Below are 15,467 nucleotides of genomic sequence, written 5' to 3'. Positions count from 1 at the left end.
ATGCTAATGGCATATCATCCATATAAAGAGATCTAGTAGCAGCTAGAAATGTAGGTCTGGGGCACAGAGGAGCTGTTAGAGCTAAAGACACAGTGTAGAAGTGTTCAGTGAGAGGAAGACACAAAGTCCTGGAAATTAGGGCAACATGGGTGGAAGTCTAGGAACAAAAATGAGGAATGTTTGCATTCTAGGCTTGTGGAAAACAAGTTAAAAGGAATGTGGAAGAGTAGAGAAGAGCAATGCAAAGATGACCCACAGAGTGAAATACCAAACTAATCAAGGAGAAAAGATAATATTATACTAGCACAGTTAATGGCTTCCTGGAGTTGAGTCAAATGAGGACTAAGATGAAGTCACTGGGTTTAGTAATCAGGAAGTGGCTGGTGACCAAAAAGTGACCAATTCATTAGTATGAAATCAGACTACAGTTTGTTAAAAGCTTGACTGCAATGTGTTCAAAAATGAATGGAAAGCTACAAAGGTAAAAACAATGGAGAAGGAAGGATGAAAGATATAAGAAAGATATGATAACAAATGGTTTAGGGTCCCTGAAACCTTGGGAGTAGGACACATCAAGAACTTGGAGAGATTCATCTTGGAAAGTAAGAGGACCAGACAAGCAAGAAAAAAAATGAGAAGGCACATTTGAGAGATGATAAGGTTTGAAGAGCCTCTTGTCAGTTGGTTGTGATCTCAGTATAGGAGGTCAGCTATGAGAGTGAGGTGCTAAGCTGGGAAAATGAAGAAAGGAGAAATTGTTTGTTAAGTCAACAAATAAATCTTAAAAAAAAAAAACAACTTGCAATCAGTAATTGATTGGCAGCCAGGTATAAAAGAGAGAATGACATCTAGGTTTCCAATTAGGACATGACAGTGGACAAAAGTGCCATTCAGCAGGTAAAGAACACAGCTATCTTGATGGAGTGAATATAATGGGTTTAGCTTGAAATTGTAAAATTCACATCTAAGTGGAAAGGGAAGAGGGACAGCCTGGAGATAATAGAGAAAATGAGGTATGCGAGGAGGTAGAAGAGGACACTGAATAGATTTAACTGAGATAGGAGAAAGAGAAAAGGCTCTGGTCAGAGAGATCAGTTTTAGAGTTTGAGATCTCATGGACACTTCAGTTCATGTGGGAGTTACAACAGAACAGAAAAAAGTCTTAGAGTTAAGGAAGACAAAGTGTGTTGGTCTAAGATGTTGCATATGTTAACAGCATGAATGTTGAAACCTTTCAGAATGATGAAAAGAGATAGAGTGGAGGATGCTATGAACTGAATGTTTGTGCTTTTCCAAAATTCATATGTTGAAACCTAACCCTAATATGATGGACTTAGATAGTGGGCCCCATGGGAGGTGATCAGGTCATGAAAGCAGAGTCCTCATGAATGGGATTAGTGCCCTTAGAAAATAGATGCCAAAGAGTTCTCTTGCCCCTTCCACCATGTGAAGACATAGTGAGAAGACAGAAAGTGAGCTCTGACCAAACACTGAACCTGTTGGTGCCACAATCTTGAACTTCCAGAATTGTGAGAAATAAATGTTTGTTGTTTAAGCCACCATGTCTAAGGTATTTTCGTTATGGCAGCCTGAAAAGACTTGGACAAGAGAAAAAAAGGCTCAGAGGCTAAAGTTGTTAAAAAGTGTCAAAGATCTTACAACTATTTTATAAATCCAAGTATAAAATGGATGATTTTTTTTTAAATGTGTCAAATAATGTCTTCTAGATTGAGTGTTTAAGTCGATTAAAATTAGAGAGAGGAGAATCAATGATGATTCAAAGAGAAGTGGTAACCTAATTTCAAAGAAAAATTAAGCAGGACTTCCTGGTAGTTTAGTAGATAATACTCCACGCTCCCAATACAGGGAGCCTGGTTTGATCCCTGGCCAGGGAACTAAGATTCCCACATACTGCAGTTAAGCCTGCCTGCTGCAACTACCAAGCCCACCTAGTCTAGAGCCCACACACCACCACTAGAGAAGACCATGAGCCACAATAAAGAGTCTGTGCACCACAGCAAGCACAGGCAAAAGAAGTAATAAATAAATATATATATAAAGGACAGAAATGGTATGGACCTAACAGAAGCAGAAGATATTAGGAAGGGGTGGCAAGAATACACAGAAGAACTGTACAAAAAAGATCTTCATGATCAAGATAATCACAATGGTGTGATCACTCACCTAGAGCCAGACATCCTAGAATGTGAAGTCAAGTGGACCTTAGAAAGCATCACTACGAACAAAGCTAGTGGAGGTGATAGAATTCCAGTTGAGCTATTTCAAATCCTGAAAGATGATGCTGTGAAAGTGCTGCACTCAATATGCCAGCAAATTTGGAAAACTCAGCAGTGGCCACAGGACTGGAAAAGGTCAGTTTTCATTCCAGTCCCAAAGAAAGGCAATGCCAAAGAATGCTCAAACTACTGCACAATTGCACTCATCTCACACGCTAGTAAAATAATGCTCAAAATTATCCAAGACAGGCTTCAGCAATATGCGAACCGTGTACTTCCTGATGTTCAAGCTGGTTTTAGAAAAGGCAGAGGAACCAGAGATCAAATTGCCAACATCTGCTGGATCATCGAAAAAGCAAGAGTTCCAGAAAAACATCTATTTCTGCTTTATTGACTATGCCAAAGCCTTTGACTGTGTGGATCACAATAAACTGTGGAAAATTCTTCAAGAGATGGGAATACCAGACCACCTGACCTGCCTCTTGAGAAACCTATATGCAGGTGAGGAAGCAACAGTTAGAACTGGATATGGAACAACAGACTGGTTCCAAATAGGAAAAGGAGTACATCAAGGCTGTATATTGTCACCCAGCTTATTTAACTTATATGCAGAGTACATCATGAGAAACACTGGGCTGGAAGAAGCACAAGCTGGAATCAAGATTGCCGGGAGAAATATCAATAACCTCAGATATGCAGATGACACCACCCTTCTGGCAGAAAGTGAAGAGGAACTCAAAAGCCTCTTGATGAAAGTGAAAGTGGAGAGTGAAAAGGTTGACTTAAAGCTCAACATTCAGAAAACTCAGATCATGGCATCTGGTCCCATCACTTCATGGGAAATAGATGGGAAAACAGTGGAAACAGTGTCAGACTTTATTTTTTGGGGCTCCAAAATCACTACAGATGGTGACTGCAGCCATGAAATTAAAAGACGCTTACTCCTTGGAAGGAAAGTTATGACCAACCTAGATAGCATATTCAAAAGCAGAGACATTACTTTGCCAACAAAGGTCCATCTAATCAAGGCTATGGTTTTTCCAGTGATCATGTATGGATGTGAGAGTTGGACTATGAAGAAAGCTGAGCACCGAAGAATTGATGCTTTTGAACTGTGGTGTTGGAGAAGACTCTTGAGAGTCCCTTGGACTGCAAGGAGATCCAACCCGTCCGTTCTGAAGGAGATCAGCCCTGGGATTTCTTTGGAAGGACTGATGCTGAAGCTGAAACTCCAGTACTTTGTCCACCTCATGGGAAGAGTTGACTCATTGGAAAAGACTCTGATGCTGGGAGGGATTGGGGCAGGAGGAGAAGGGGACAACAGAGGATGAGATGGCTGGATGGCATCACCGACTCGATGGATGTGAGTCTGAGTGAACTCCGGGAGTTGATGATGGACAGGGAGGCCTGGCGTGCTGCGATTCATGGGGTCGCAAAGAGTTGGACAGGACTGAGCAACTGAACTGAACTGAACCATAACAAAGGCCTGGAAATGGCAATATGGAGTGATATGAATGCTAACCTCCTCCATCATAACCAAATGAGATGAGATGAACAGCAAAGGGCTCCACTGGGGGTTTTGAGGGTCATAATACCAGCAAGGGGCAGCTAAAGTTCATTACAAATGAAGAAGTAAGAGTGTTTGAAGAAACAATAAAGTATATTAGGGCGTTTGGTCAGAATGAACATTACTTTCAAAAGGTATAGGGGCACTATGAAGGTCAAATGGTCTAGGAAGAGTTAAAGATGAACTGGACAGAGAAAAATGGATAAAGCAATGACTGAGGAGAAGTTTAATATGAAGTTGATTAGCCCAATAAAATAGTGATGCTACTATATGGCTTAGACCAATGCCATCTAAGAGCATTTTTTGTGATAATGGAAATGTCCTATATTGCACTGACTAATACAGTAATCACCAGCTACATGTGGCTACCAGGTACTTCAAGTGTGGCTAGTGTGTCTACAGAAAACACACAGCAACTTTAATGGTTTAAGGTGTGGCCCCCAACAGCAGTGAATCAACAGTAACCTCCTACTATTCAAAGTGCTTAGAACACTGCCTGATCACTGTGTTAACTACTACTGACATTATCATTACCATTAAATGTGTTTGACTTAAGCATACAATGGATACCAATTCACAGCTAAAGATGCTATTAAATACACATATATTATTATTGTGGTATATCTGAATGTTCTCAAAATTTCCCAGGGACAGAGAAAAAAAGATCTGTCTTCAGTCATACATGAACATACAAAAATGGGTCACTATGGATGTTAACAGTTTCACTTAGCATTAAAAATTATCGGCAAATGAAAAGGTTAAGCATACAACTCTCTCAAAGTACCATACTACATTGTACTGTTCTTTCAATAGTGACATAGCAAGAGAATTTGCAGAGGAATAAGAATTCTCCAAAGAGCAAATGTGTTTAATTTAGAAATTCAGCACTAACAAACTGGTTTCCACTTTGTGTGTTTGGAAAAAAAGTTTAGTTATGGAGAATAAGCAAATAAGTATTCAGAAAAGAAAAAGGAATTAAGGCAGGCTTTCATTTTAATCTTATTAGACTTGCCTTGGTTTTTTCAAAACTGGCGTCCTCAGTCATTTTCACAGCTTGTTTCACCTGCTTATAAGCACTTGCTTCTCTTTGCTGCACCTCTGTCAAGCTGTTCCTCACGGAAACTAGCACAGACATTAAGTCATCTCTTTCTCTGTCAGCACAAAAAGAACAGTGAAAACAAGAAATGATCAAATGGTCAAGTATTCATAAGTCAGGGAGGAAAAAGCATTGATATGCATTAGAAGAAGAGCCAGGGCAGGCCAGCCCAGCACATGTTCAAGCACACCCCAGAGAAAGACCCTCTGTTGTCACTTGGTGAGGGGCAGGCTGAACGGCCAGAAGAGCGGGGAGCACTCATGGCAGGACTGTATCCGAGTGGGGTAATAACCTACTGTGGAGAGGACTGGCACACAGGGCTCCAGAGGAAAGCCCAGAAAGGAGGAAATTAGTTAAAAAGCTAAGTGTAGGTGGCAGAAAAGGAGAAAAAACTAACAAAGTTGTGAACGTGTGAAGGTCACTCAGTTGTGTCAGACTGTGACCCTATGGATGATACCATCCATGGAATTCTCCAGGCCAGAATACTGGAGTGGGTAGCCTATCCCTTCTGTAGTGGATCTTCCCCACCCAGGAATTGAACTGGGGTCTCCTGCATTGCAGGTGGATTCTTTACCAACTGAACTATCAGGGAAGGTGGGAATCGTACCTCAAAGTAGAAGTAACCATGGTAAGAAGGGACTACTGAGGTTTTGTTTACACTACTGGCTCTCTGCTCTACTAGAACCAACATGTCTTTTTTTCTTTTCGTCTTCCTTTCACAACCCTCTTTTTGACAGTTCTTGGCTTCCCTGGTGGCTCAGATGGTAAAGCGTTTGCCTGCAATTCAGGAGACTCGGGTCCAATCCCTGGGTCGGGAAGATTCCCTGGAAAAGGAAATAGCAACCCATTCCAGTATTCTTGCCTGGAAAATCCCATGGTTGGAGGAGCCTGGTAGGTTTAGCCCACAGAGTCTCAAAGAGTCGGACATGACTAAGCGGCTTCACTTATGAATGAAAAACTTTCACCTACTTATGAAAGTATTTTTTCTTTCAATGGGTAGTACTGTTGGATTACTCAAATGCCTTGATTACACATAATACTTGTTATTTTACAAAATCTTACCCCCCTAGGTTTGATCATTGCCTAACTCTGCCCCCTTCTCAGCAATTCTCATAAAGCTAAGCTATTTCTTGGGGACAGAACTGAACTGAATGCCAAAATGCTTTGGCATGTAAAATAGCAGCAAGGTTCCAATCTCATGGATTAATTTAAGCAAACTCCACATAAAAGATTTCAGGATATCTGGAGCTCATCCACTGGATAAAAATGATCAATAGATCCCCGCAAAAGTGAGGTGGGAAACTTTCTATTAACACAAAACAAACAAAAAAAGTAAGCTGGACTGTTACTTATGCTATTCCATACTTTGTTAAAGAGCTCAAGTTTTAAACTGTGATTTCAAATTCACTTGAAGTAACTGCTGTAGCTTCTTTTTCATTGCCAAGTTCTGAACTATTGCTAAACAGTCAACTGTAAACTATTAATAAAGAGTTCATTTTAAGGAGTCCTAACTTAAAAGATTAAATCTCTGAGTTTGAATTACTTTCAAAATTGACCAATGTCTTGATTAAAAAATTTTCTTAAAAATAAAATAATTTAAACTATTTGTGGCATTTGGAAAATAGTTGTATTTTAAAAAATATGTAATACCGAACAAAGTTACATTATTAACAGTTTCATAAAAGCTCTTTTTGTTAAAAAAAGAATAAATTGCTCCAAGTATGATAAAATTTGTGGGAGCTGACTTCACTTTCACTTTTCACTTTCATACATTGGAGAAGGAAATGGCAACCCACTCCAGTGCTCTTGCTTGGAGAATCCCAGGGACAGGGAAGCCTGGTGGGCTGCCGTCTATGGGGTCGCACAGAGTCGGACATGACTGAAGCGACTTAGCAGCAGCAGCAGCAGTGATCTTCATTTTAGAATTTCCTGATTCACTTATTTTCAACTGAGAAAAATAATTTTTTTGTCTAAAGGAAATGAAAAAGGAGTGAATTATTTTGATCAAATATAATCAAACACAGTAATTATGTGAAAAAGTGGAAGAATCAAAGCAAGATTATTCTGGTTGAGTAAAAAACATTAAGTAAAATGCAAACAAAATCAATTTCATATTTATTTGCATTTCAGAAAATGCTCTAACATAAAAGGGACTAGCTTCATTGAGAATATGCAACCCAACTAGAACCTGTGTTTCCAAGTAGAAAATAAAAATTCACTCTTAAGGATAACAGGTCAATATCATATAGTTACCTTTCCTAAAGTTTTAGACCTACTAAGAAACCAAAGTCACTATTCAATGATACTCTTACCTATTCCTAATACTATACCACCATCAAACCTGAAGTTACAAATAAAAAGATTAACAAAAACCTCAGAATATATATTAACAAACAGGCCACAATAGGATCAAGTTTCTAACAAATTTGCTTCTTACAGGAGACTTACACTTAATATATTTAAACTATTTCTAGTATATCCTCTTGCTAAGAGTAGTCTGTCACACAGTACATACTCAGTGAAATAAATGGCGAAAGAATAAATGAATGAATAATGACTTTGCTACAGGAGGGTATCAAAGAGGGTAAGCAAAATTCTGTCCCAGTTCTAATATTTTACAGTTAAATTTTTTTTTAGTTCCCCCACCAGGGATCGAACCCATGTCCCCTTTGGGGAAGTCTGGAATCTTAACCACAGGACTACCAGGGAAGTCTCCTATGTCTAAATTTAAAAAGTCACTAGACTACTTAGAACTGGAAACAAAACAGTTTAATTGCTCTGGATCAAAAAATTTTCAGAACATGAGCTCACCAATTTCAGACTATTGAATGACAAAAAAATCATCAAAGATAAACCCTCAAATACTGTGGTGGCTCAGACAGTAAATAATCTGCTTGCAATGCAGGAGAACCAGGTCCAATCCCTGGGTCAGGAAGATCTCCTGGAGAAGGAAATGGCAACCCACTCCAGTATTCTTGCCTGGGAAATCCCATGGACAGAGGCACCTGAAGGGCTGCACTCCAAGGGGTCACAAAGAGTCAGACACGACTGAGCAACTAACCCACACACACACACACACACACACACACACAGAGATGTTTTGTTAAGGTCACCATTCAACAGTGAATCTGTAAAAGAATTGTACTAAAAATTTGTGCAACCACTGGACTGACACACTATGATTTTATGTAAAAGAAATGTAATATATGCTTCAAGGTGGCCCTCAGACCATCTGAAAAGTTCAGGAGAGATACTTAAATTACACATAGGCTTACAGGTGCCACTAGCAATTCTGGCAATTTAGGACTATCTAAATTTGGCAATTTAGGGCTTCCCTGGTGGCTGAGATGGTAAAGAATCTACCTGCAATGTGGGAGACCTGGGTTCAATCCCTGGATCTGGAAGATCCCCTGGAGAAGGGAATGCCTACTTGCTCCCAGTATTCTTGCCTGGATAATTCCATGGACTGAGGAGCCTGGCAGGCTATAGTCCATGGGGTTGCAAAAGAGTGGGGCATGACTGAGAGACTAACACACAGGACTATCCACTCAGTCACTGCATTTTTTATTTGTTTTGTTTCAACTTAGCCAGCCCACATACCAAATAGCAAGCACTTGAAAAAACAACCCTAGGTATGTGAGCCCTGTCCTGAATATAAGGCTTCCTATGGGGCCCACTAAGTAAAGAATCTGCCTGTAATGTACGAGATGCAGGAGAGGAAGATTTGATCCCTGCGGTGGGAAGATCCCCTGGAGAAGAGCATGGCAACTAAATCCAGTATTCTTGCCTGGCGAATTCCATGGACAGAGAAGACTAGCAGGCTACAGTCCGTGGGGTCGCAAAGAGTTAGACCCAACTGAAGTGAACGAAAATGCGTGCAACATAAGGCCCTGCTTCCTGTCCCATTTCTATGTTCATCTGGCCGACACCTTCTTGAGTTTTTTTCTCCTGTACTTCAGCCCCATGCTACTACTCATTATCTGTCCTTCAGAAACGGTCAATGCTGGCCACCCAGACTAACTAGTCAGCTGCAGTGCTGCTCCTAGTCCATAGTGCCAGCCCAAAGCCAGGCCTGGGCAAGCCTCTTACAATGGCAAGTCATACAAACTTACATGATACATCAGTGTGAGAGTGAGAGGGCCATCTCCCATGGCAAAAGTTCTTTAACTGCTTAAAAACACCATGGGAATGTTTTGATGAGCGTGATCACGGAGTTTTTCAAACAAAGCAAGCAATACAGCATTAATCCTGCAACATGCCATGATGCAGATGATAGAGCAGCTGAGGCAGAAAATGAAGTAAGAAGCAGGGGTGTCGCTTCTAGGATGAACTAACAATCATGTAGTATTTAAGGAAACTAGTATTTAAGGAACCTAGAGCAACAATCAGAGCAAAAAGGACTGAGAAAGTCTCTGAATAATCTTGGCCAATGTTTATATACGGAAAAGAGAGGAGTTGGTCTGATACACACGTGAGCTTCATCTTGAAATATGGAGTACTCCATATTTAATTCCTTCAATTCCTAAGCTATTCCACAGTTATTAGCAGTTTTAAGATTTATTAAACATCACTGTTTTTAAAAGAAAGTCTAGAAGGCTGACTACAACATTTCCTTGTTCCTCATTTCTGGGAAGTTCCCACTACAGTCTTTCTTTTTCTTTTGGTTTTCTGTGTATGTGTGTAAGAGAGATAATGAATTCTCTTTTATTCTTAAGCAGTTATCCTTAGTTTTTTTAATTTTCTTTTTTAAAAACTGAAATATAGTTGCAAAGCAAGCTATACAGAAGATTGCTTGGCTATCATATGGGTGATTGGCTAAAAAATCAACAAAGTAGCTTAAAATTGGTACCACAATACTACATTTTTCAATAGAGACCAAGACACACTTTTAATTTATCATATTTGGGATACAACTTCAAAAATTTCACATTAGAGTCATGCAGGAAATACTACAGTACAGTTCATTGAGGGTTCAGGCTTTTTAATTATGCTTAAAACTAGAAATCGAACCTAAAAAGTTTTGGCCACTCTTCAAAGTCAGCATAAGATTCAATATTTAGCTTTCTGCATTAGTAAATTGAAAGAAACTGAACACCAGCTTAGGCCATGGGAATAATACAGACAATGATTTTCACTGACAGTAAAAGTAGAAGCCTTCCACAGTATACTGTTATTAAAGTAGAATATGAGTCAATGACATGCTGACAAAGCAGAAAACTGAACTGAAAAGGTTGACATTTATTCTAAGAGGCTAAGAGCTGAAATATAGGATAGAGACAAAGGAATATGTAACTGGGCAAGAATCTAATTTCTAAATGACTGCCAGGCTTGGAATCAATGTAAACATCGTAGCTTCCTTTTAAGACATTTTACTTATAACACAGAAGTGAAAGTGAAGTCACTCAGTCATGTCCGACTCTTTGCAACCCCATGGACTGTAGCCTACCAGGCTCCTCCATCCACGGGATTTTCCAGGCAATAATACTGGAGTGGGTCACCATTTCCTTCTCCAGGAGATCTTCCCGACCCAGGGATTGAACCCAGGCCTCCCACATTGTAGGGTTAGGGTTAGAAGGATAATATGAAATCAATATAATAGGAAAAAGAAACACTGCTTTTTATTTGCTGACTGGTTTTCCCTGACTAGTTTATCTTAGAATATCCTCTTCATCTGCATGACTTTGAATATGCTTTTTTCATTTTAAAATTAATCTTTCATTAAATTCTTCTTATAATAAATTAATTACCAATATGGTTAAAATTGGTAATTAAAATTTCAATGTGTTAAAAAGCAGAGACATCACTTTGCCAACAAAATCCATATAGTAAAGCTATGGCTTTTCCAGTAGTCATGTACAGATGTGAGAGTTGAACCATAAATATGGCTGAGTGAAAAGAATTGATGCTTCGAATTGTGGTGCTAGGAAATACTCTTAAGAGTCTCTTGGATAGCAAAGAGATCAAATCAGTCAATCCTAAAGGAAATCAATCCTGAGTATTCATTGGAAGGACTGATGCTGAAGCTCCAATACTTTGGCCAGCTGATGTGAAATGCTGATTCATTGGAAAAGACCCTGATGCTGGGAAAGACTGAGTGCAGGAGGAGAAGAGGGCAGCAGAGGAAGAGATGGTTAGAAAGCATTACTGACTCAATGTACATGAATGTGAGCACTCTGTGGGAGACAGTGAAGGACGGGAGAGCCTGGTGTGCTGCAGTCCATGGGGTCACAAAGAGTCAGACACAACTTAGCAACTGAACAACAACAGTGGTTAGAGACTGCTTAACACACACGGTCAGTTTCAATGCTTTCTTCTACTTCTCCAGTGGTAATCACTGTTAAATATTGGGATTATTCTTTTGCATCTTTTTCTATGCACATGTATTCATCTGGTTGTGAGTGAGCCTCTAAGAAAATACAAATAGTTTCCTGCCAGGTATGTCTTTCTTATCTTTTTTTCATTTTTTTTTCCTTCAATAACATATTTTGGAGCTTAGTTGAACATTAGTACATACAGATCTACTCCATTCTCTTTTTTTTTTTTTTTTTTTTTTAATTAATTTTATTTTATTTTTAAACTTTACATAATTGTATTAGTTTTGCATAAAATTTCATACTTTATCTAAACTGAAGCCCAGTTATTCTTGTTTAAGGGATATTTATTTAGGTTGTTTACATCTAAAAGGAAAACCTATTGGTTTCTTCTATACTTTCTATGCTCACAATACTTCTGCTACCACATCTGTAGATTTCCCACACATAGCAATTCTCTAATTCTGAGTGGCTACTAACTCAATTCTGATACCAACTGCCTGGAATTGACACAAACCCTGCAGGTTAAGGTTCAGTCCCACATAACAATCTCAACTTTAGGTTCCAATTGTAAGTCCCAGGTACCTTGTATCTCTTCTGACCAAAAACCATGGATTTCCATGATCCTTTCCAGTGCAAAATTATTTGCTAGAACAGCTCACAGAACTCAGGAAAGTGTTTTCCTTAATATTGCTCACTTATAATCATGAACAGATAAATAGAAGAGATCACTAGACAAAGGTATGTGGGAAGGTGTGTGGAGCTTCCACATCCTGTCTGGTGTCACATTCTAGTACTCAATGTGTTGACCAATCCAGAAGCTCCCTAAACTCCATTGTTTAGAGTTTGTCTAGAAGTTCCACAGGCATGATTGATTAAATCATTGGCCATTAATGCCTGGACTTCATCTCCAGCTCTTTCCCTTCCTAAAGGTTGTGAAGTAGAGATTGAAAATTCCAATCTTCTAATTACATGGATGGTTTCTGTGGCAACCAGCATTCTCATCCTTAGTCAAAAGTCATCTTAATATAAACTCATGGGCTTAATAATAACAACCTATTGCAGAAGCAGAGGAAAAACACAAATGTTAGTACAAAATACATACTTATTGCTTTTACCACTTAGAAAAATACAGAAGTTTTAGGAGTTCTATGCAAAGAATGGGAAATGAAGACAAAAATATGTATTTCTTATCAAATGACAATATCATAACAGCATTACAAATAATGCTGCAAATAGAGTTCCCTACAAATGCCCTATTATGGTATACATACATTCTCTAGTGTAGATTTTGAAACATGTAATACACAATTTAAATATTAATGAACAGTGCTAAATTACCCTCAAAAGTAGTGTCAATCTATACTTCCATTAGCAGTATATGAAAATACAGACTTATTCATAGCCTCATCAATTCTTGAGACCACTAATCTTTTTAAAATTTTCACCAGTTTGATAGTTGGCATTTTTAAACTGGTATTTCCTTGAATGAGGCTTTGTTGGTGGCTCAGCAGTAAAGAATTCACATGTAATACAGGAGTTGCAGGTTTGATCCCTGTGTCAGGAAGATCATCTGGAGAAGGAAATGGCAACCCATTCTACTATTGCCTGAAAAATCCCATGGACAGAGGAGCCTGGTGGATTATAGTCCATGGGGTTGCAAAAGTTGGACACAACTTAGTGATCACCATTTTCTTAAATAATAACACCACCACCATTTTCTTGAATAATAACAGAATGAATAGCTTAAATGGCAAAATGACAACAAATAACAAACGTTGGCAAGGATGGAAGAAAAGGCAACTCTAGAGCACTGTTGGTGGAAACGTAAATTAGTAAGCTGTTAGGTAAAACAGTATGAAAGTTCCTCGAAAAATTTAAAGTACCCAAAGAACTACCATACGGTCCAGAAATTCCACTTCTGGGTAGTTTTCAGAAGAAAACAGAAACAGAAATCCAAAAGGATGTAGACGCCCCTATGTTCACTGCAGCCTGATTTCCAATAGCCATTATACAGAAGCAACAGACATGTCCATCAAAGAACAGAATAAAGAGGATGAGGTAGACGTGTATAAATACACATGCATAAACAATGAAATATTACTCAGCTATACAATGGCTGAATGAAATGAAATGAAATCTTGCCATCTGCAACAATACAGATGGACTTAGAGGGTATTATGCTAAGCAAAATAAGTCAGACAATAAAACATGATTTCATTTATGTTTGGAAAATCTGAATAACAAAACATGAACTAATGTAACAGAACAGAAACAGAATCAGATACAAACAGGGGGTTGCCAGAGGGGAGGGTTTTAGGAAGATGAGTAAAATAGGTAAATGAAATTAAGATTATTTATTTTGAAACTTAAGTCAAAGGATGACATGTGCAGCGTGGGAAATACAGTTAATAATATTGTAATAATTTTACATGGTGACAGGTTTAACTAGACTTATGGTGGTGATCATTTTGTAATGTATAGAATTATCAAATCACTATATTGTGCACGTGGAACTAACATGGTATTGTGGGTCAGTTACACTTCAACTAAAAAAAAAGAATGAATACTTAACTCGTGCATTATCATCCTCTTTTATTGCTTACCAATTCCTATCCTATACCTACTTTGCAACTGGGAAGTTTTTCTTTTCTGTTTCTTTTAAAAGAAATTATTTATACATTGTACCAAAAACTTTTTTCTATAAAATATAAATATTTTCCTATCTTTTAGTTTAGTTTGCAATATTGTATCATAAGTAAGTTTTTGTGTTAGTGGAGTCAAATGTAACATTTTATTTTCCCTTTTGACTTACTTTCCTCATCATGCTCAGAACTTTAATTAGCCCAAGTCCATAAAGATGTTTTTCTATATTTTCTCCTAATACTTTTGTAGTCTAGAAATCATATCTAGGTCTTTAAACCATCTTGAATTTACTTTTGTGAAGTATGATTCCATTCTTTTTTCAAATATAAACAAGCAAATTTTTAACTTCTCTGAGTCTCAGTTTCCTTAGTTGTAGAATGACGGCAATCTACTTACCTCATCAATGTTTAACTATTAAAAGACATTATGTTTTAAATTTCCTGGTACAATCCTTGGTATATTAGAAATGTTTATTACACATCAGTTTTATCTGAAAATATATTTAACATACATTTAATAGATTGTCACTATGTGAAATACTAGCGTGCATGCTCAGTTGCGTCCGATTCTTTTCAACCCCGTGGACTGTAGCCTGCCAGGCTCCTTTGTCCATGGAATTTTCCAGGCAAGAATGCTGGAGTGGGTTGCCATTTCCTTCTCTAAGGGATCTTTCCGACCCAGCCTGCATCTCCTGCATTGGCAGGTGGATTCTTTATCACTAAGCATTCTTTATCACCTAAGGATTCTTTATCACCTGGGAAGCTGATATGTAATAAATATGAATAAGTTAATACTATATTTAATAATTAATATAATATTTAACAAATAGCAAGGCCATCAGTGCAGATCATGAAAAGTAACAGTGGAGAAATTTAGTTTTTATATAACAACCAATAAATTAGTCACATGTGGAAACCATGGTTGTGGGACATTTTTACTATTTCCAAGTATAGGAGGTAAAGATGGGTTTTAATATTTATAGAGCGTTTATAATATGGAAGGAAATGTTTGAAGCAATATATAGGTATGCATTCAACGTTCCCTCAAAAATAATACTATTAGGTACTTTTACCTCCATTTTCAAGTGGGGGAATTGAGGCATGAGAGGATTGAACCCAGGTCTCCTGCATTGCAGGTGGTCTCCTACACTGCAGGCAGATTCTTTACCAACTGAGCCACCAGGAAAGCCCTAAACAAAGTAAGCTGGCAGTAGAACCAAAGTATGGATCCAGGCAGTTTGACTCAAAAGCTAACACTCGAGTCACAAAGCTAAGGTGCATCCATAATATTCCAAGAGGTGGTATTGAATATTATTCACCAAAACAAAGGAAGACTTCAAACTCAGGGAAGTAAATTCATTCATCCAAAGGTCAAAACTGACTTTAATGACCAAGTCTTTTCATTCTCGATACCAGTTCCAATTAGAGGATCTCTGATGTTAACAAAGTTATGACCAACCTAGACAGCGTATTAAAAAGCAGAGACATTACTTTGCCAACAAAGGTCTGTCTAGTCAAGGCTATGGTTTTTCCAGCAGTCATGTATGGATGTGAGAGTTGGACTATTAAGAAAGCTGACCTCTGAAGAATTGATGCTTTTGAACTGTGGTG

The 15,467-nt window shown here is 38.2% G+C and overlaps 1 protein-coding gene across 10 annotated transcripts in view; it reads right to left on the bottom strand.

Moving 5' to 3' along the window:
* Positions 1-15,467, bottom strand: part of SDCCAG8 (SHH signaling and ciliogenesis regulator SDCCAG8) — a 250,331-nt gene that overhangs the window by 185,338 nt on the left and 49,526 nt on the right. For all 10 annotated transcript variants that reach the window (XM_070385343.1, XM_070385344.1, XM_070385345.1 and 7 more), the window contains one exon: positions 4,817-4,955. In XM_070385343.1, the coding sequence (XP_070241444.1) occupies positions 4,817-4,955 (139 nt within the window). The remainder of the gene's footprint in view (positions 1-4,816; positions 4,956-15,467) is intronic.

Source organism: Bos mutus, chromosome 16 (genome assembly GCF_027580195.1).
Source record: "Bos mutus isolate GX-2022 chromosome 16, NWIPB_WYAK_1.1, whole genome shotgun sequence".
Lineage (NCBI taxonomy): Eukaryota > Metazoa > Chordata > Mammalia > Artiodactyla > Bovidae > Bos > Bos mutus.
The sequence above is the reverse complement of the archived record's forward strand: the minus strand, read 5'-3'. Positions and strand labels throughout refer to the sequence as shown.